Source organism: Rhinatrema bivittatum, chromosome 5, assembly GCF_901001135.1.
Source record: "Rhinatrema bivittatum chromosome 5, aRhiBiv1.1, whole genome shotgun sequence".
In the NCBI taxonomy this organism is placed as follows: Eukaryota; Metazoa; Chordata; class Amphibia; order Gymnophiona; family Rhinatrematidae; genus Rhinatrema; species Rhinatrema bivittatum.
The window spans coordinates 68,695,215-68,718,868 of NC_042619.1; the positions used below are offsets into that span (position 1 = coordinate 68,695,215).

Sequence of the window (23,654 nt, forward strand, 5' to 3'; positions counted from 1 at the left end):
TGCACATCTGCTAATTTGTGCATACGCCTCTTTTAAAATTCACTTTAAAGTGTTTAAAATAAAAGGAATGTTTATGAAAAATAATGACATAAGTGATAATAGTGTAATAAACTTATAGGTTAAATAAAGGATAATAATGAGAACAATTCCCAGTTTCTGGTGTCGGTCTATATTACATCTAAGAAGATTAAAATTATGGCCTGGTTTCAGGATAGAGCATATTTTGTTGCCATAATTGCTGCTTCTCCTATTTTATATAAAGGATGCATGCACTTTTATTTATTTACTTTAAAAACTTTTATACATTTTCTACATAAAATGTTTGATGAGGTTTATATATAAAAGAACATGCATAATTTGTATAAAATAACATACACCATTAAAAAATATAAAGCACCTTTCCTGGAGGTGCCTGTCAGGATGCATGCAACTGTGTTTTGAATTAGCTTTAATGGGTGTAATGCATTGTCAGGGATACCGAGATTGAGGGCGTTACAGTAATCAATGCATGTGAGAATGAGGGATTGGAGAACAGTATGGAAGTCATTGGGAAATAGCAGAGGATGGAGACTTTTTAACATGTGAAGTTTATAAAAATAATTTCTTACTGAGGCAGATATTTGATGGGACATGTGTAATCATGAATTGAGAATTACTCCAAGATTTCGAGCTTCAGACACAATCGGAATTGGTACATTATCTAAGAATAATTGAAGGGGGGCTACAGGTAAAGTGAGGGATGGTTGATAAGTGCAGGATTTCAGTTTTGACAATGTTTAATTTAAGACAGTGGTGGGATAACCATAAATTGATTGTTTTGATGTAGAGACATACAATTGAGTGTTTGACCAGGATATGGAATAAAGTACGAAGAACTGGATATCTTCTGCATAAATGTTGAATTGGATATTGAGAATGGTGAGCAGATGACAGAGAGGTATTAGATATATATTGAACAAGATGGCAGATAGAGAGAAGCCTTGAGGTACACTAGAAGAGGTATACCAGTCAGATGAATGAGGACAAATGTTAATCTGATGTGGGCGATCGGTAAGGTAGGAGTTGAACCAGTTTAATATAGTGTCAGAGATGCCTATAGTTGCGATGGAGAAGGTACAGAGAAGGGCAACCAAAATGATAAAGGGGATGGAACAGCTCCCCTCTGAGGAAAGGCTGAAGAGGTTAGGGCTGTTCAGCTTGGAGAAGAGACGGCTGAGGGGGGATATGATAGAGGTCTTTAAGATCATGAGAGGTCTTGAATGAGTAGATGTGAATCAGTTATTTACACTTTCGAATAATAAAAGGACTAGGGGGCATTCCTTGAAGTTAGCAAGTAGCACATTTAAGACTAATCGGAGAAAATTCTTTTTCACTCAACGCACAATAAAGCTCTGGAATTTGTTGCCAGAGGATGTGGTTAGTGCAGTTAGTGTATCTGGGTTCAAAACAGGTTTGGATAAGTTCTTGGAGGAGAAGTCCATTAACAGCTATTAATCAAGTTTACTTAGGGAATAGCCACTACTATTAATTGCATCAGTAGCATGGGATCTTCTTAGTATTTGGGTAATTGCCAAGTTCTTGTGGCCTGTTTTGGCCTCTGTTGGTCTGACCCAGCATGGCAATTTCTTATGTTCTTATGTTCTTAAGGAGAGTTTTGTGATCGAGTGTGTCAAAGGCGGCTGAGATGTCAAGGAGTACTAATATATAATCGGTGTTAGTGTCGAATCCTCAAAGTAAGGTATCAAAGGAGGAAAGTAATACTGTTTCTGTACTGTGGCCCTTATGAAAACCATGCTGATTTAGATGAAGAAGAGAGTTCTCGGATAGATATTCAGAGAGCTGATATAATACTACTGAGGTGCGCGATGCAATGGGATGGAGATTGGTAATATTGGTAATGTCCTCATTTTTTTCTTGGGGATAGGGTGGATGGATGTTTGTTTTAATGTATCTGGGAATATGCCAGAGTCTAAAGATTGGTTTACAAGTTGGCTTAAGAAGGTGCTGGCAAATTCACTTAGTTCTTTTAGAAGATGGCCGGGGCAGGGGTTAAGGGAAGTTGTAGATACGTTTACTCTTTGTATGCGGGATGGTTGAAGGACTTGTATGTGTGAAAACAGTCCAATTGCATACTGGGGGAAGAAGGGATGAGTGAGAAATGGGCAGATGAGGGAAGCTATTAGTAATTTTGGATATTTTCTCTTGAAAATGGGTTGCAATACGGTTGCAGAGGAAGTTGTTGACTTCAGAGGGGTCCAAATGAGTGGTATTTGTTAGGGATTTTATGATGTTGAACAGAACAGAAAGGCTTCCGTTAGTGGCAGTTATTCTTTGGGAGTAGTAAGTTTTCTTGGCAAAGTCTACTTAACAGGATAAGTCTTAAAAGTGCTACTTAGCTGGATAAGTAGCACTTTTAAGACTTATCTGAATGAGTAGTGGTTTTGCTTCTACTTCAACAAATAAATTGGAATTTGTCTGGATAAGTGCAATATTATTCACACTTATTTTTCTACATGTGCACACATGTTGCAGAAGTATATTTGCATGAATTTTGTAACCTGCAGATATCAGAAACATGCAGATTATAAAATACAGGAGTAGATTTTTAAATGCCCATGCAGCTATTTGAAAGTTATTCTCCCTATATCCAGTGTAGGTATTGAATTCTGACTTCTCAAAGCACTAAATTATTTCATATTATATATGCGATGTATTTGTATTTAAAATAATATATAATGATAAATAATACTGTTGCTCTTGCTAGCTCTATTTTCTACATGTAGTATACATGCTTAGACTATATCAATTAATATTTTATAATATCTTGTGAATGTGAAAGATGTGAGGTATTAATTTTTTTAATTTTTTTATTTGGAGCAGCATCCATTCCAGATATCTCATTTATGCAAAGTTGACCTGTCTGGTATTCACTCTCTCCTTAAAAGGGGTACAGTAGTTAAAGTTTGAGAACCACTGCCCTGGAACACAAAACACCTTCCTATTAGGAGGTGCAGGTTGGAATACAGAATAAACTGTATTGCTACAGATCCCTACACAGAAACAACATGCTAGCAGATTGCCTAATCTAGGCCACATATGCAAAATACAGATAGACTCTCACCATGTACAGAGTAAGTAACCACAAATTAGAAATAGAAATATGTAGACAAAAGCTGATTCCGGAAACCCCCCAAAAAACAGAGGAAGAAATGCATTTCCTCCTATACTGTGCAAAATACACAGATTGTTGCGGTCTCTGCCGCTTCCCCTTCTCTAGCCCTGTACAGTGCCTACCTCCGCTGCTGGAAACGCCGTGTTCCGCGTGCTCGAGACTCCTGCGGCCCTATCAGTTCCACGTGCCGTCCGCCATTGCTTGCCCGTCTCCCCACTGCCTCGCGCGCGCGTGAGGACGCCCACTATGTGCGCACAGCTCCCGGAAGTCTGGCCCCGTGACGCCACGCCCTTAGCCCGATATAACCAGCGTCTGGACTCCTTCTCTTTGCCTTGCAACGAGGTTCACTACTGCCTAGTAGTTCTGAGTTGCGCTTCGTCTATACCTCGTTCCTGTCTTGACCTTTGGACTGTCTTTGACTCCACTTCAGCCTGCCGCCTGCCTCAGACCTTGGTCCGTTCCGACTTCGCTACAGCCTGCTTCAGCTTATTGCCAGCTACAGACTCCGTTCCAGTCTACAGCCTGCTCTGGTCCTCTGCCAGCTACAGACTCCGTTCCACTCTACAGCCTGTTCCAGTCCACGGTCTGCGACCGCTCCTATCACAGCCTTCAGCCTGTTCCCGGCCCAGCCCTCTACCAACCCTGCCGCACGGCCTGGTTTCCTACTGGTATCGCTTCCGCCCGCTGCCCTGTCATCAGCTGGCCCTCGACCTGCACGGCCGGTCCTACAGATTGACTTTCACTCTTGAACTTTCCATACTACACTTCCAGCCCAGGCTTTCTCTCCTACTGGACTTTGAACTGTTACACCAAGTCCCAAGGTTCCAGGACCCTACGGGCTCCTCCTGGGGGGCTCCTGGTTCCCGGGTGAACACCGCCAGCCTGTGGCTCCGCCTCCCGGCCTACCCTGTCATTCCAGGTGGGCCGGCCCAAGGGTCCACTATCCTGCCCGCAGCACCCAACTACAACACAGATATCAGAGATGCACAGTCTCCAAAACTGACAGAGAAAATGAAACCCTTTCCACAAAAGAATGAGCAGGAAAAACTCCTGAGAGAACATAACATTCATGATCCAAAGCAGTTTACAACAAAAATATAAGTCCAATAATAAGCATATAATATCTAAAACATATCAGCCAAAAATAATCAAACAAAATACCATCATTATTGCCATTGACCATAATATTCTACTCAAATCTCTGCATTCTGTAGGCATTTTTGGACTAGTTTTTGATTGGTCTCACTCTTATTTAAACAGAACTCAACAAGTAAGAATTGATTTGCATTTTATTGTCCTCTGGTGTCCCTCAAGGTTCAGCACTCTCAACAACATTGTTCAATATCTATTTGACACCCTCTGTCAACTCCTCTAATGTATCGGCATAAATTACAAAATGTACGCCGATGACATTCAATTCCTTAGCCCCTACAATTCATTTTGGTCCGATACTCTAGCCCTTGTTTCTTTATGCATTAATCTAGTCAAATGCAGGCTTTCTCATAACAGCATTAAACCAGATGACCTCTTACTACATGCTGATATTTTTAGCATTCAGGATTTTCACTGAATCTCGATGACAGGACTTATTCTATTATTCTATTTTTCAGTGTGCCCAATTATTATTTCTTACCAATTATCAGGTCCTGCATTGATCAGCCTTATGTTTTGTACTTATGCTTTATATTTTTTAATGTTGTATGTTATTAATGTTGTATGTTATTTTATACAAATTATGCATGTTCTTTTATATATAAACCTCATCAAACATTCTATGTAGAAAATGTATAAAAGTTTTTAAAATAAATAAATAAAAGTGCATGCATCCCCAGTTCTACACTTGTTTCACTGGGTTCCGGTCAAATACAGAAATAATACAAAATCTTGTCTGTTATACATAACCTAGTCTATAATTACTCCTCAATTTGGCTATGCACATTTCTTTGTTATTTATCAACCTAGCAGACAACTACATTCTTTACACAAAAATCTCCTTGAAGTACCATCCATCCGCCTTGCCAGACTAGACATCACACGACAACGCACATTCTCTGTTGCAGGGCCCTAACTCTGGAATTTGCTACCTGACCATCTAAGACAAATAGTATAACACAGAGATTAAAAAAAAAATTAAAGATCTTCTTATTCTCCACAGCCTTCAGCTCCCTCCCTACTTCTCAATAGATACCATCTCAACGATATTCATTGATCACCAGTCCTCCTCCTTCATCCTCCCTCCTCAGCTTTTTTCAATTTATATAGTTATTGTCTCTTTTTATTAAGAATTTTATTGTTGTATTTTTATGTCTCAATTTTAAATGATGTATATTTTTACATGTAAACTGTTTGACCAACCAATCTAGATGTAGAAGCTGTATATAAATCTTTTTAAATAAATAATAAATACTTCACTATATAAATCAGAATTTGTCCAGATAAATGCCATTCCTTAGCTGGATAAGTCGGAACTTGTCCGTATAAGTGCCGCTTTCAAGGCTTATCCAGCTAAGTAGCAGCAAAGATGTTACTTAACCGGATATATCAGAATTTACCCAGATAAGTGGTGCATAACTGTTGTACCCACATATTTTTGCAACTAACTTAAAAAATATATGCATGGAGATTTTTTCTGTGTAAATTATTTTTTTATTTCAACAATTCTTGTAGCCCAGCAATCCTCAATTTGTTCAATGTGGTTAACATTTTAATATATACAAACCACATAAAATTTCAAATCATAAATATTACACTTTTTAAAAATAATTCATAACACATAGGGCCCAAAATTGAAAGCTGGCCATTTAAGTAACTTAGGCCAGGATTCATCATTCTTCGCAGAATGATGAATCCTGCAAAAATGGGGTGAAAGGGGGGCGGGCCTGCGAAAGCCCACAGCCTTCGCACCATGGCAGTGTGCCGGCTTCTGGGTTTCACACTGAATAGCGCATTATGTCAGAAAACATGCAAACGTATATGAAGGACTGGAATCAACTCAGCAACTTTCAGTTACGAATGGGAAAGCATGCGATCCAGACAGTCCCACCAAGCATGTGTTCCACTTGTCAGGGTTGCCTGTCATTCTTTGCAAAGCTGAATAAATGCATGAAATCTCTTATAATTCAAAAATTAGTTTAGGGATGGGTCTCTGCAGACAGACTTTGATCAATAATTCATTACATGCTTACTTACATATGGCATGCCATTCAGACAAAAAGTTCATCTCAGTGTGAAACTTCTGTTTCCCAGGCTGCATTTGCGCTCACCTTTTTGGAGCCCTCAGAATTAGCAAATTGATAGCATGAACAGCATATTTGAATGTTTCTAACAGTTTGCCATTCACAAATGTGGTATTTTTTGACAGGTATTGTCAAACTGCATATCCAGAAGTCAAAAACAGATCAGATAGGGCACTGAAAACAGGTCTGTTTACATAAAGTGAAAGGCATTCAGATCTAGTCATGAATATTAGATCTTTTCTTTAAGTAAGGCCCAATGGGAACATTTCACCCGTCATAATATCAGTTTACAGAAGTAATGAAAAAATGCTTGGCGTATATAAGCTATGACCTGAGGATGCAATAAAAAACATTGAGTGTTGGCAGTCAAGATGATTTAGGAATTACATAAGGATAGATAGGGCAACAACTGAGAACTGTAGGGTCATATCATCAGAGCCTGAGGAGGGCTGTGAACTTCAAATTCCTCATTTCTCCAACTAATGTTGGTTTTATGGGCAAGATGAGAAATATATGGATGCGTGGTCATTCATTTGTACTTTGAGTGAAAAGAGGAATCTAAAAAGTGAAATTTGGTGAACACCTGCTCAGAGGTATGAGGGATCTTTGAATGATAACAAGGGAAATACACTGAAACCAACTAATCCCAAACATTTAGCATGCAAAACTGTTTAATATTGCACTATTCATATAATATACCATGAAGGCAAAGATTTGGGTCCTATAAATGAGCATTAAACTAATCAGTAAAATCAAATTAGGTCATTCATCAAAATGCATTATGTTATTAACACATGTGATAAAACTAGCACATGGCGCAAATGCCATTTTTTGGAAGGGGTGGGATTTAGGAATGAGGGGCAATATTGCACAGTTTTAATGCCAGAAAATAACTGCACCTTGTGCAATATGGCTGAAATGGCCATAACATCATTCATGATAATTTTTTAGAATTGCATGAGAGAGAAAGAGAGAGAGAGAGATATCTTTTATAAGGCCATCATAGTAATCAACTATTTATATCACTAGGGAAGGAACAGCTAATAAGTTGAGGTGAGGTTTGATAGTGGTTTAGGGTTTTGGGCCCAGTTTTACATGTTGAGTGAGATGTATGAACAGCACAGTACACCTCAGTGAAGATTAGATGTCATTTGGAGTGAGGAAAGTCTCACAAATTTGAGATTTCTATAATGTTCTCTCACCCTAGCTTGATGGTACCCTGTTATAGAGTCCATCAAGCAAGGGTGAGAGAACATAGTAGAAATGGCATCTTTGTGAAACTTTCCTGACTTCAAATGATATCAAATCTTCACCGAGGTGTACTGTGCTGTTCGTATGTCTCACTCTACATGAGAAACTGGCCCCTAAACCCTAAACTACCACCAACACCTCACCTCAACCTATTAGATGTCCTTCTATAGAGTTATAAATACTTCACTACTAGGAAGATATTGTAGATAGTCTTTCTCTCTCTCTATTCCTCCCTCTCTTCTTGTTCTACCAATCTACTCTTTTTGGTTGTATATTGGATCAGATACCATGCTGTTTCCTGGGACCTTCCATGTTGTTATGTGGTACAGTAATTCTAAAATTTCCCTAAACACACCCCTTTTTTTATCGCGGGGTTATCCATGCGTTAATAACGCATTTTGATAAATCTAGAGGAAAGAGATGTAATTCAGGTGAATTCTTTGTTCAATTATTTGAGGAGGGTTTGATTCCATATTTTCAGAAAGGCATGGAGAGGAGTGAATGACTAAAGGATCCTAGAAAAAAGCAGGAAGAGGATACATTTGAAAATCAGCAAATTTGTTACAAGAACAAGTGGGCTAGCAATCAGACATAAACTCTTCATGTTAAACTTGTGGCCTCAGTCTGTCTAATTTGATACACTTAGATGAACATACACATCAGTGCAACTATAGATGCACTGAAAGTAAATATGTAGGGTTATGAAACAAGTGGGAATACGTTAAACAAGATATTGTTATCTCTGCTTGTGGCAAGGGAAGGTATGGATGGCCTGGACTCGGTGAAGTCAAATGGTCAGTTGAGTATAATATAAAACTCAGTTATGGAGATCACTCCCTGTTCCTCAAGAATAGTTAAGGCCTTTCATTCAGTACAATAGGCAAACATTCTGTGACCTGATGCTGTTACAGACCATTGTTTAGCTAGGATGGATGGTTCAGAAGTCTTGCGCATCAGTTGTTGCTGGGCTCTATACAACAGGCAAGGAATTGCCATCTCTTAACCAGTGCCCCTGACAGGGACAGATTTTTATGCAAAGCAGAAACTGTCACTGAACCAGGTATGAAAACCTTGAATGTTATTCTTTTCTAGTGATACAGTATGTTCTGTTAATCTAATTGCAAATGGTATAGATCACGGTAAATAATAAAGCTGTGGGCTACCTGTTCTACTACTAGCTGCTTCTTGTGCTTTATCAATGCATTTTCAAAGGGGAGGGAAAGATTAGGATGAGGAAGGTGTATATATTAAATACAGCTTCCAAGGCTGGGGAGGAAGCAGCATGCTTTTGTATATTATTGGATCTGTATCAGATCTGAGTGGATCTGTTCAAAATCTCCATGAGATCTGCATGGAAAAATCTGACAAATCTGCACAGCAAATCTCAGGGAAAACTGCATTTTCTAGGAAACTCTAATGAGACTGAAATTTGCCCAGTTCAATTTCAAGGTTGAACAAATCACACGTCATTGATTTTGACTGTCTGTTGCTACTATTTGGTTTCCATTTGTTTTTCAGTCAGATCAATGTAAGATATTTGTCCAGATAGACTGGTTTTTATATGTATATTGTCTAATTTATATTTAAAGAGTGCTAGAGATGTTTTACTGTACAGTTCAGTATCCAAGATTAGGGAGGGGGACAACATAACATTGCTGCAGTATGGGTTGATCCTATCTGTCCCTCCCCTATTCCAACCTCTTATGAAGTTGTTATCAGCAGACCATAGCTAAGGCAAGATCTCTGCAGAAACCTTCCAAAAGAAGAATACTTCAAATATGGGGCATCACCCTGTTGACCAGAGCATAAAACCCAGTTCTTGCTTCTTGGCCCCTGTTTAGCCATTTTAACTGGTGAAGGAAGAAGTAGCCACCCATAGTTAATTCAGTAGCAGGAAGAGTCTGGATAGAACATTATAGTGAATGCAACCTCTGCTACTTTAAATTGCTCTGTTTTATAGCATCTTAGGGGGTTTTTGCATTTTTTGAGGGTCCTTCCCCTGCTATATCCCCACCTTTCTGTGAACTGTGGCTCAGGAATAGAAATTCTCCCCACCCCGTGAACATGTGGCAAGGATCATTGCCTTTCTCTAAGAGGATTGATCCAGAGGAGTCTCTGCTTGCCTGATGGATGGTGCCCAAGGATAGGGGAGTTTGGGAGAGTGGAGTTTTTGGAGAATTTTGGACAATTGTTGCATTTTCCAGACAGTTTGGACCAGTTTCCTAAGAGAAGGGCACAACCCCAGGATGTTGAAGGGCTGAGTCCTATAAGTCCTGCCTTTGTGCCCAAGTAATCGCAGACGAGAAGACCTGGGGATTTACTGATATTCTGAAGAGGAGTTTTGCAAGAGGCTGTTAGTTACCTACTTTGAAGATTTTCCTTGAATCAAGGGGTTTTGTTTTCATGGTTTCAGAGGATCCCCTTCCTTGCAAGGGGAAGATATTTTTGAGCTGGACACTGGTTCAGTTGGGAGAGAAAGAGCTTGGAGATGTACCTTGGATAAAGAGACTCTAGCTTTCTTGATTATGATTTTGTTTTTTTTTATTTTTGCCATACAGGCTTGGATTTTACTTTTCAAACTTGAAGTACATTTTGGTTTGGACATCATCCTGGGATTCCATGGTTTACTGCTGTGTGTGGAAAGATTTCCCACCAGTGCATACCACTGACCAGTGACAAGGAAGAGAGGGGTGAGTGTGACTGTTGATGACTGCATGCACAGCTGCACCAGGGCTCCAGGAGGCAGAACCTCCACGACCCCCCCCCCCCCCACTGGATGAACCCTGGTGATCTTGTGAGGTATATGAAAGGGGAAGAGCAGGATGGGATATGGAACAATTGCCTGGGGAGATGGGGGACAAATTTGCAGGGAAAATCCTGTTGGATGAAGCAGTTCTGCCATTAAAGAGGGGGGAGAACAGTACAATTCTGCAGCGAGGATTAGAGAAGCAGCAGCAGGAGGCAGTTAGTGTTGGGGAACAAACTGATTTCAATTGGCTGACGTGAGTGGCATCATCTCTTCCTTTGGCACCCTTCCCAGACATCCAGCTACTTGGGAGTGTGGAAGGGCAGAATGGGGATGGATGCAATGGGGATAACCCCCTCTTTGCATCTGCAATGTAAAATTGCTATACGGGAGAGCCTCCAACCCACCATCACCCCCCCCCCCCCGGCATCCTCCCTGCATCCCGTGAATTAAAATTGATTATGCTGTGGAGACCCCCCCCCAGACATGTGACCTTGTACCACACCTCTTTAAAAATGTTGGGCCAGACCTCTCCTAAATCTCCCTCTCTCACATCAGAAGCCACAATCATAGGCAGCATCGACACCCCCTTCCCACACACTCAAAATGAGAGTTAGTGCCAAAGCCTGCCCTCCTGCTCCCCATTGCCCCCCTCCCCCCCCCCCCCCCACCACTACAATTCAACCCCACCTGAAAAGGTATCAAAGCCTATTTGGTAAGACACAAGCTTTGGTCCTCCTGGCTAAGCATCCAGCATTACTCTGACAATGATGCTGTGTAAGCAACGCTAGACACTGGGAGGGCCAAAAGATGTGTCTTCCCAACATCTATTATTGTTCTGACAGCCTTCTACATGCCACCAAAAGTATTTTTTTTTTTTTTTTTTACAATTTTATGTAATTTTACCACTATATTACTACTACAATTTATCTCTTTTATAGCACTACTCTTTGTATGCAGCGCTGAACTAAATACATAAGAGACTGGTCCTGCTCTGTAGAGCTTACACTCTAATTAAGACAAACTTACAGGGTAAAGGAGACTTTGGGAATTTCATTTATTAAGAAAATGGTTTAAATCAATAAGGCTCTAAGTGGCATAATCAAAGGTTAAGATTGTCACTGGGACTCCAATACACAATACTCAGAAAATACAGCAATTTCCCATTTACTGCTCTCTTTTGGTGGATGAAAAACTGCTTGTGTACCATGCTGCACCATGTTTGAATGAGATTGTCCTCTCAGGGCACTGGTGTGCTCTAATAGGTCTACCTGTTCAAAATAGGGAAAACGAATTACCCATGAAGGAATAATTTTAGGGTACTGCTGCTTTCAAAATATTTCTTGTCAAGGGAAAAGGCTTCAAATTACATTCCACAGGATTTCAAACCTATGTAGATCACATTTGAAACCCCTTTGATGGGCTAGGACCAGGGAAGGTAGAAGGACTAGACAACTAAGTGATCATCTACAGCACTACAATTTTGGATTCAGTGCATCAATAAGATCTCTTTTACTTCCTGCACCCCTCCTCTGAGCACAGAAGAGGAAGTGGTGCTGCATGCTAGGAAGAGGAAGAAGAATTGGTGTCCATGCAGGTAGGAAGAAAGTGATTCTATCACTGTCACTGGAAAAAGCAAGAATCAACTGCAGCATCAGCCTGCATGCCTGTGAAACCCCCACTCACAAGAGATGGAAGTTTGAGCATGCTACCATTTAAGTGAACTACAGCAGAGAAAAAAAAAGAGAACAGTGCAGCTATGTAACTTGAGCCACCAGCCCAGGAAACCCAAAATACCCCTTACTTTGAGCTGCTTAACTGCCCATTGAATAGATAAGTCACAGATTCAGGTAGGGGATTTGCATGTCATAGCCCCCTGGAATATAGTTGATAATTTTTCAGGAAATATTACTAAAAAGCAAAAGATTCAAACTCCTACATTTCAGAACTATGACTGGGAAAGGGATTTATGAGAGAAATGTACTGGAGAACAGTCCTAGGAAGCAAACAGATTCTGACCCTGACTAACAAGGGTATTCAGACTCTTGGGTGCCAAGTTCCCAGACAACATAAAAGGATGGAAGAGTGTGCACACAGTCTCTTTCCGTGGTCCTGCTTGGGTCTTGGCCTTTTGGCTGAGAGAAAGTGACCCATACATTGAACCCATACATGAACCCATTGCTATATCAGAGACCAATTTAGTATTGAAGAGAATGAAACCATCATCGCACCCATTTGATCATATCCCTTCCAAACTACTGCTGCTAATACCAGATACCATCTCCAAAACCTTGACTGACATTATCAATTGTTCCTTAGCCCAAGGAATTTATCCTGACGACCTGAAAGTTGCTTCTATCAAACCCCTATTAAAAAAACCTAACCTTAATCCTAAAGATCCATCCAACTACCGCCCAATATCCAACCTTCCTTTCATAGCCAAGGTTACAGAAAAATTAGTCAACACCAGATTATCAGAATACCTCGAAGAAAACAACATATTATTCCCCACTCAATACGGCTTCCGAAAATCTTTAAGTACAGAATCACTTCTCATATCTCTGACAGATTACCTCATCATGGGCCTCGATAAAGGTCACGCCTACCTGCTGATACTCCTCGACCTATCGGCGGCCTTTGATACCGTGAATCACTCCCTTCTCCTAAATCAACTAGCGAACATCGGAATAACAGGCTCTGCTCTTGCCTGGTTCAAATCATTCTTGGGAAACAGAGGATATAAAGTCAAAATACATAACAAAGAATCACAGTTTTACCCTTCCACGCTAGGTGTTCCACAGGGCTCCTCTCTCTCCCCCACGCTCTTTAACATTTACCTCCTTCCCCTATGTCAACTATTAACCAATCTGAACCTCAAATACTTTCTATACGCAGATGACGTCCAGATTGTCATCCCCATCAAAGAATCCCTTACTAAAACTATCAAAATCTGGGAAAACTACTTTCAAAATATTGACAACCTCCTCTCCGGTCTAAATCTTATCTTAAATTCCGCAAAAACCGAACTCCTCATAATCTCTCCCGAAAACAGCAACCTCACCTCAAATCCACCAACCGGCTTTCAAACTTCACATGTAAGAGACCTAGGAGCCATTATTGACAATCGGCTAAATCTAAAATCTTTTATTAATCAAACCACAAAGGACTGCTTTTATAAATTACATGTCTTAAAAAGAATCAAACCACTTTTCCACTTCCACGATTACAGAACAGTTTTGCAGTCGATAATCTTCTCTAAGTTAGATTATTGCAATTCTATTCTATTAGGTCTCCCGTCTTCTCATACTAAACCTCTTCAGATGGTTCAGAACACGGCGGCCAGAATTTTGACAAACACAAGAAGAAGAGACCACATAACTCCAATTCTCAAAGACTTACATTGGCTGCCAGTGCACTACAGAATCTTATATAAGTCCATTACTACCATCTACAAAGCATTCCATCAACTCTCTCCGCTTAACCTCCAAATCCCTTTTAAAAAGCATTCCTCAGCCAGACCTATCAGAGAGTCCTACAGAGACTCATTACAGGTTCCTCCTGCAAAAAACCTTTCACCATATGACACTCAGAGACAGGGCTTTCTCTACAGCAGGACCTACCTTGTGGTACTCCATCCCACCAGAACTGAGACAGGAACCTTGCCTCCCTACATTCAGAAAAAGACTTAAAACCTGGCTATTCATGAAAGCCTTTCCAGATACCAACTAAACCTACTCCCAACTCAAGCAATTAAGATCTCCCGTCAGGGTAATCAACAACCTTTGACAACTCCGTAATGTTCTTCTCATTTAAATTGGCAGGTTTTTATTTACCTTGGTTATTATCTTTTATCTCATTGTTAATCTTTCTCTCGCCTTCTCTACATTCCAAGTTTACATTTTATCCCTGTTTTATTGTAACTGCTACTTTATTCTTCTATCACATGTTAATGTTCTGAGTTGTTTTTTTAAAGTATTTATCCTTTTATCACACCCTGTTATTTGTAAACCGGCATGATGCGATTCCCATCACGAATGCCGGTATATAAGAAATTCAAATAAATAAAATAAAAAATAAATACAGGGTCAAACAACAGATAAAGCAAAAGCCAGGTTGAGAGAAGGTGACTTATCCAGGCTGGATAACAGCACATGACAGGCCATGAGTTTAGCGGAGCTAAAATCACTGAAAGCTAAGACTGCAGAGGGCCAAAACCACTGAACACTAAAGTAGCCATAAGCCTACTGGAGCTATAAACCCAAGCTAGGGAAAACCTTCTTACCGAGAGGAGAACTGAAGGACAGCAGTAGGCCTGGGAGTGGTCCCCCATTGAGTGAGGGGGCCCCTGCAGCAGACCAGGAGGCAGAGTTGGGTCCTCCAGAAGAGTGTGAACCCCAGTGCATATCCAGAGGCAGAGTGGTCCCCCTCAAACAAGGGGACCCCAGTGGCAGTCTGAGAGGCACAGTCAGGTTCCCCAGGAGGGTGTGGACCACAGCAGCAGTCTGGGAGGTAGATTTGGGTTCCCCAGGAGGGCATGAATCCCAATCACAGACTGGGAAGTGGAGTCAGGTCCTCCAGGAGGGAATGGACCCCAACAGAAGTCCAGGAGGCAGAATCTGGTCCCCCAGGAGGGTGTGGACCCCAGCATCACCCTGGGAGGTAGAGTCAGGTCCCCCAGGATGGTGTGGACCCCAGCATTAGCATGGACCTTTCAGCGGAGTGGAAGAAGACAGTTTAAATATAGTGGACCACCCCCCCCCCCCCCCCCCAAGGCCAACACTGTCCACCAGCCCAATTGCATCTTTTCATATAGGTGAGGCTTGGGATAAAGGGGGGAAGGATAATAATAATATTTGAGTAAGTGAGAACACAAGAGGTCCCTTCTATTCTATTTGGTGGTATACTGTGGGGGCCAACAACCCCAAATTGCCAAATACTAAATATTCTTGCTGCCTTGTAGAAATGTATATAGTTGTGTAGACTGAGACTATTAATCACTAGTAGATAAGTGTGCTGTTTGACATTCTATTAGCCATGTACATAGTCATGTAGAAATGTATATGCTTGTATAGTCTAATAAACCTGTATATATTTTTACATACTTCCAACCTTGTTCACAGTCCCATTTGTTTTCCTGGAGTGAAGGGAGGGAAATCCCACCCACTAACACCTACTTTCCCAGGTGGAGGAACCAGGGGCCAAGAACATGAGGACTGATGGAGTCTGCCCTAGAGGGGCTCCTTTCAGATCAGTCCTGGACCCAGGAATGCCCTGTGAGGTAAACAGTCAAGGGGCGTTACGCCTGGAAGGCACAGGAGGCAGAGCAGCATTGGCTTGCAATGCCAAAAGGAGCAATAGGTAGAACGTCAACCCAAATGGTGAAAGGGAAGAGGAGACACAGCAGTATTGGACCATGCTGTCAAAGAAAGAAGAAGAAGCAAGAGGAAGAGCAGTGTTGGGCAGAAGCATCAGCCTTGTCAGACCGAACAGCAGCAGTACCAGCCCCCACAGCCTGAAGAAAAAAGAGGAATCCTGTCACCTATGAGGGTTGAAAGAGGAGGCTGCTGCTGTCACTTGTGCTTCCATAAGGGATGAAGTTTGAGTGAGAGACGGAGTGTGTGACAGTGAGAGGGAGAGAGAGAAAACAGGTATGTGTGTGAGGGAATGAGAGAGAGCATGTTTGTGAATGAAAGAGTAGTATGTGTGTGTGTGTGTGACTGAGCATGTGCGAATAAGAGTATGAGTGAAAGACGGAGTGTTTGAGCATGTGTGTGCGAGGGAAAGGGTGTGTGTGAGAGGTAGTGTGTGAGTGAGGCAGCATGAGAGTGAGAGGTAGTGAGTGAGCATGTGTGTTTGATTGAAAGTTGTACGTGAGAGGTAGTGTATGAGTTAGGTAGTGTGAGCTTGAGAGGTAGTGAGTGAGCATGTGTGTAGGAGTGAATGTGTGAGAGAATGTGTGTATTCAAGTGAGAGAGAGTGTGTGTCAGCATGTGTGTCAGTAAATGTACATGTGCATATGAGAGAGAGAGCGGAGAATATTGTATACAACAACCTTTTCCTTCCCCTTTTAATCCAGAACATTCTTAGGGCATCAGGCAATCAAAGGTTTCTACAATTGGAGAAGGAGGGATATTTTTATTCTAATTAGTTTTAATTATTGTTTGTTATTTGGTATGACTGCTATTTTGAAATATGTTATTGATGTTTGGAAAATGTTCACAAAATTTGTATGAGTTTTTCATTATTGGATATTATTTTGTTATTCAGCTGTTTTGAAATATGTATTCATTTTATTAGTAGTATAAGGGGACCTTAAAATCTGCCTGCCTCTAGCAGAGGTTGCTTTGGCTGTTATGGCAATTATGGTCTCAACAGGTCATTTCATTAGTAGTGTGAGTCAGAGATCTCCATCCAGACCCTTCCCCATGTGTGAGAGTGTATTATAGGTGTGCTAGTGTAGTATATAACTCCCCATTGGGAAGGGTATGAAATCTAACAAAACTCCTGTATCCATGTGACACAGGGAGTTCAGCATCAGCCTTAGCACAAGGCTGAGGGAGCAGTGTCTCTCTCACTTACAAACAGGTTGTCAGTCACACTCACACACACACACACACACACTCACACACAATCTCTCTCACTTACACAGACTCTCATTCACACACTTACACAAATGCTCGCTCTCTCTCTCTCACACACACAGGCTTTCAAGAACATACAGAATCACACTCACAGACTCTCAATCATATACACATACTCTCTCTCACACACATACAGGCTCTCAGTCACACACAGAACCACAGATTTGACTTAGTGGATGCATGGTGATAATTACTATCTCTTAAAGTAACCAATTAGAATGTACCTTAAAGCTATGTTCCATAAAACAGAAGTATGAATCAACTATGAAGCTTATTGATAACTAGATTCATATCTCTACTTTCCAAATCACTGTGTGATTTCATTGAGTAAATTATTTTCTAGTGCACAGACTTAAATTATAAGTTCTTTGCTACTGGATCCTTGCAACTAAGTCATGTATCTTGTGGAATGTTCACTAGCTGAGTGCTCTAAGATTTCCACATAGCTAATAAACTGTATGATTATCATATCAGTTATACTATTATAACACTGGCTTGCTTTAAGGACTAAAAAGGTGGATGTTATGATATCACTATGAGAAATAAAAAAAATAGGTGTAAAGGAACTTACCACTCAAAATGAGATAAAAAAAACTATGCATTATGCAATGCTTGTGCATCTGTTTCCATATTTGTCATAAATAAAACGCAATTAGGCCATCTAAAACTTGTGAAGTCCATCCAAATGTTATAATTATGTTCATATTTTTCTTAAAATTTGTCATGCTTACAACTTTTTCCATGCTGCATTGAGCCTGTGGGGGGAAGTATTTGTGCGCAATTTCATTTTTTAAATATATCTTTTGAATAATTTCTTCTAAGGATGATCTAAGTACAGACATCAAATCAGAAAATGGTTATGTGAGCCAAACTTGGACAATAATCTTTCAATTGAGCCATGATCTTTCAATGTGTGTAGGTGTGTTATTATTAGAAAATCTGATTGTTTCACCTATTTGTTACACAGACTATTACTGTCAAGTACGATAAGTTACAAGTATGAACGCAACTATCACAATTTAGGTAGACTCGGAAGGTATTATTAAAGATGCATATGGAAATGGTCGCGTGAGCAGTGCATAAGGAATGACTTTTTTGTCATACATTAAAATACCTCATAAACAATCTTGGTGTCAGGCTACAGTCACATAAACCAATCAACTTGATTCATCAAGAACTCATGACTCCATTGTTTTTAGAGAAAACTTGTACACTTTATTTTTCAGCTATAATTTTATAGATAAATATACATGACACAGAGATGTTTTTCTCTAAAAAAAAAAAAGATGAAGTCACGCAGTGCTTTTGATTTCTCTTCCAGACAGGTTACTGTATAAAAGAATAGTGCGAGTAATCCCATTATTTTGAATGTGACAGAAGCTCACAAGTGACTTTTAAGTTGGACATGATGCTCTCATTTATGCCTTGTCCTCCATTCTTTGCTTCAATTGATTTCATTCACATCCCCTCCATTCATCTCAGAATCAGTCCATTATAATATAATGCAATGTGTTTTAGCTTTTCTAGAAATGAGTTTCAAATATATTCCCCTTTGACCTCCAAATGTGGCTAAATGTGGAAAATGAAATGGCGATTGCATGGTAAAGATGGTGGACTTCCTATGACCTGGCTTTCATCCAGAATTGAATCAGAAAATATCTGATTCATATTTTCTTGGGTAATCAGTTTTTGACTTATTATAAATTCCAGATTTGCGCAGTTACAGGTTCAAACTTACAAATGTAGATGGAGTTCAGATTTAATATAAAGCTAGTCACCTATAGTCATTAATGAGAAATGCAATTCTTATTTTATGTCCTTATATGCATATGCAGTTTTTTTATTTCTACCTAAAACCTCATAAAATAGTACTAATAGTGAATCAGCAGGTTGAAAGCCGTGTGTTTATATATATATATATATATATATATATATATATATATATATATATATATATATATATATATATATTTGCGTTAGTTAGAAGAAAGAACAAAGACAAAAGAAAATAGATGGTACATGCAGTGAGGTGTTTTGCTGCAGTCTTGTGATCAGAAACCAGTGACTTAACTGGAAGTTTGTCAGAGACAGCTTCCAAGAAACAGCTGATCTCAGATTCAGCAGAACACCACCATCATTGATTTGTTTCTCAAACTCCTGGAGTCAGGGTTTATAAGTTTAACAGTGACAGAGAAATTGTATGGCACAGCACAATCTGAAGCAAAACCATCTAAGTGCAGCATGCCATGCTATACTTACAGCATGATAACATAATAATCCAAAACTGCTGGGCAGTGAGGAGCCTGGAAACCATCTGTCAAAAAGCTACAGAGAAAGGCTTTCACACACTATGAAATATTGCACTGCTATGAAAAGTGTCAAGGAGACACTAGAAACATTGGCAGGGAAGGAACTGAATTACAATTTTTGGATGCCAAAAATCATATTTTTCGGATGAAACATTAAAAAAAAACAAAACATGTTTTAAAACCAACTTTTTATTTTTTGAGAATTTAGTGCATTTTTGAAAATAGGAAGCTTCCAAATTGAGGGTAACTGAAGCCCTGAAAATTGCTACAATGTACTTCAGAAGTTTGCAGCTTTTGTTTTCCATACCAGGTGTTTCCTACTATCAAGCCCTGTCCTGTTTGCCAAAGGGTTAAAAGGACAACGGTGGAGCATAATCCAAATAGAATGAATAATAGTTTTGAGAGGAAACAGCACTTACCATCTCGCCTTGGACTGGAGGCGCGTAAAGTTTTTATAGATCCACTTTGAGCTGCCGTGCCCTCCCGGCAAAAGCTCGCAAAAACGAGGATGTAAAGGAATGACAATTGCATTGGGAATCCTTGCAGGTATTACAGTATCTCCACTTGAAGCAACAGACACCTCCCCAGCTCCTCTGAGCTGCTGAAAAACTCTGATCGCAGCTCCAAACTCTTTCTTGAACTTTTGGGTAAATTATCCGCAGATGCTGGTTCTCCCCTGCTCTGGCAACACGCGCGAAAGCCGAGGCAACAGGTTGTTTTCCCGACGCTTCCCGGGACATGAGACGTGGCAGCGAGCCCTCTGTTCAGCATGAAGCCGCTCGGCTCACTATTCTGCGAGCGTGCCTCTCCTCTAGCTGGATGCTGCTGCCATGCTCTGGTGGGAGACAGACTTTCCCAGCACGTTCTCTGGCCGGTGGGTGTCCGAGAGTCTCTAAAGCTCCTCCTGCCCAGCGTGCAGAAAGCAAGCACGGAGCAGGCTGGACTGCACGCCCTCGGCACAACAGAGGAGGAAATGCAACAAGCCCGGAGGAAAGCGTGTGCTCCTGCTGCAGCCGAATAAACAGGGGGTGCCCCAAAGGCAATGTGCAAAACTTCGTATTTTTAAGAATGCTAAGGCTTTTCTTTACTTCACTCTACTTCTTTCCCAAGTCCCATTTTCTTTGCTAAAACTGGCTGGGGTTAGCAAGAAAGCAAATGTCTTGGAAAACCTAAAGTTGAATTTGCTTGACAATTGTAATAGGATATATTTTAAAGGCAGTTACCCTTTAGGGATGTGCACAGATTTTTTTTTTTTGTGTCATTTTCGTTTCGGGTTGTTATCTGTTAGATTTCATTTTTAAAATGGTTCTGCAGGTATTTATTTTGTGTTTTCCTACTTTCGGAGTTAGTGCGCACTAATGGGACTTAGTGCACACTAACTGAAAATCTTACCAATCAGTTAAAACGTGTCAATTTGGAAGGAATTCATTAGCTAGAGGTATGGTTCTGCATTCCATTGGCTGCCTCCTTAGTTAATGTTTGTGTTGCTATGATTGTAAGGTGGTGTTTGTGGGGGTAACAAGTGTAAACAAACAAGTGATGTAATTTTATAGCATCAAGTTTTAGTCAGCAAAAGCATGTAATGCAAATGCATATTTAGAATTCATCAATCCTTTTGTATTTTAGGAAAGGGGACCTGACATTTTGGGATATGCATACTTTGAATTCCCCTGGTGTGAATCTGTGTGTTTGGGTGGGGTGACCAGTGAGATGGGAAGTGACTTGGGTGAATGTATGGGATGACAGGTGGGAGAGAGTCTGGCTAGGGTAGTGACTGGAGAGAGAGAGACAGCCTGGTGTTGTGTGTGTGTGTGTGTGTGTGTGTGTGTGGGGGGGGGGGTAACCTGTCACCCCATACAGTTACCCTAGTCACCCCCCACACACATGCACCAGGCTGCCTCTCTTTCCCACATGTCACCCCATTCAGTCACCCCTGTCTCTTCCCCTCTCACTAATCCCACCCCATACACAACAGGCTGCCTTTCTCTCACCAATCACTACCCCAAGAAATCTCTCTCTCACCTGTCACCCCATACAGTCACCCCAGTTACTCCCCCTCTTGCTAGTCACCCCCCACATACCAGGCTGAATCTCTTTCAACAGTCACCATCTCAATCAGTTTCTCTCCCCCACCCATCACCCCAAACAGTCACCCCAGTCATTCCCTCTCTCAAAAGTTGCCCCAACATATCAGGCTGCCTCTGTCTAACCAGTCACTACCTCAACCAATCTCTCTCCCCCACCTGACACACCATACAGTCAACCCAGTCACTCTCACTATCACCAGTTACACGCCACATACCAGGCTGCCTCTCTCTCACCAGTCACCACCCCAACCAATCTCTCTTCTGTCACCCCATTCACCCCCTCTTACCACTCACCACTCCGATCAGCCTCTCTCCCACCTGTCACCTCCTATTGCCATCCTAGTTACTCCCCCTCTCACCAGTCTTCCCCACACACACCAGGCTGCCTCTCTCTCACCAGTCACTACCCCAACCAATCTCTCTTCTGTCTCCCCATTCACCCCCTCTCACCAGTCTTCTCCACACACACCAGGCTGCCTCTCTCTCACCAGTCACCACCCCAACCAGATTTTCTCCCACCCACCACCCCATACATTCACCTCAGTCACTTCTCCTCTCACCAGTTACCAGTCCCCCACCCAAACAAACAGACATACACCAGGGGAATTAAAAGTATGCATGTACCAAAATGCCAGGGCCCCTTTCCTAAAATACAAAGGGATTGGCAAATTTAAAATATGCATTTGCAATACATGCTTTTGTACACTTGATGGTATTAAATATTTATTATATCAATTCTTTGCTTATGTTTGTTACCAGGCACTGGCCATCCCCTCACAAATACCATCATGCAACCTTGGCCACACAAACAAGTAACTATGGAAATGCATAACTATAACTCTAGCTAACAAACTGCTTCCCTAATTGACACTTTTTAACTGATTGCTAACATTTTCAGTTAGTGCACACTAACATGAAAAACTAATTTTTACAAAATTTCATGATTTTTTTTTCATTTCATGACGCTTCCGAAAAGTGATGAAATAGACAATTTTGTTGCCATTATCTATTTTGTTTAAAATGAATGCACATCTCTAGTTACCTTTGTGTTACATCAGATAGCTTGGATAGCACATGCTAGAAAGGACATATTTTTTTCATGGTTCTATAATTGTTTGCATTACTTTAAAACATTGCTCTGAACTCCATGTACATTATACATTTTCAGGTTATACAATATTATTTATGGAATGAAAGCACAGATCGAATATTTATTTTTTGAGTTCCTATTTTCTTTGTTAAAACTTCTCTTGTTCACTGTTCTATATGTTTGCCCCTTGTTGTCGTCATACACAGTGGTACACTCCTCAGTATTCTACCCCCTCCCATTTCCATGCATTTTCCATTGTAGAATCTTTTCTCTGGAACAAGTTACCTTCTAATGTCCAATACGGTTCCCTGTCCAACATGCTCCTTTTTCTGTCCAGGTTAAAAATCTATCTTTACAGAGTTGTTAACCCAGATATCAGCCTCCTCAATTGTGTTTTACCACTGTTCTTAGTCTCTTCTTTCTAACTCTGTACTGGTTATACTACTTTACATTGTATTTGCATTTGTTAATCTTAAGTGCCCTGGGTAAGAAGTTACATACAAAGTGAAAATAAATGCACAAATAAATACAAACATTCAACAGACCAGGGACAGGAAGGATTCATGTCTTGTTAAAAGTCAGTAAAAACAAAACAAAACAAACTCACACATCTAAATTGCATGTAATTTAATGGTATTTTAAGTACAACTACCATTTTTTATGGGTTAAAGAAAATTTACATGGCCTGTGAATACTATATATTGCTGATTAGTTAACATTATATTACTTCGGGTTAGAGAAGGGGTTGTCAACTTAGTCCTCTGGCCACCCAGCCAATTAGGTTTTTAGGATCTCCACAATGAATATGCATCAGATAGATATGTATGCATTGCCTCCATTGCATGCATATTCATTGTGAATATCCTGAAAACCTGACTGGCTAGGTGCATCCTGAGGATGAGGTTGAGAACACCTGGGTTAGAATATAAACTATATATTGAATGCAAGTTTAGAGGATTCTATTCTTTTGCCATATATTCTTCTGTTATATGGCTAAACAATTTCTCTAAAACATCACTCCCATTATTAGCAATGCACCTAAGAGACTAAATTATTTCATCAGAGATATATTGGTTTTATGAATTTATTCTGAAATAATGAAGCACATAAGCCACAGATGAT

The 23,654-nt window shown here is 40.5% G+C and overlaps 1 protein-coding gene across 1 annotated transcript in view; it reads right to left on the reverse strand.

Annotated features, from left to right (window-relative positions):
• Positions 1-20,301, reverse strand: part of PDGFD (platelet derived growth factor D) — a 511,595-nt gene extending 491,294 nt beyond the window's left edge. The window contains exon 1 of the mRNA XM_029602427.1: positions 19,775-20,301. Coding sequence (XP_029458287.1) covers positions 19,775-19,886 — 112 coding nt within the window. The 5' untranslated portion in view covers positions 19,887-20,301. The remainder of the gene's footprint in view (positions 1-19,774) is intronic.
• Positions 20,302-23,654: the final 3,353 nt, after the last annotated feature.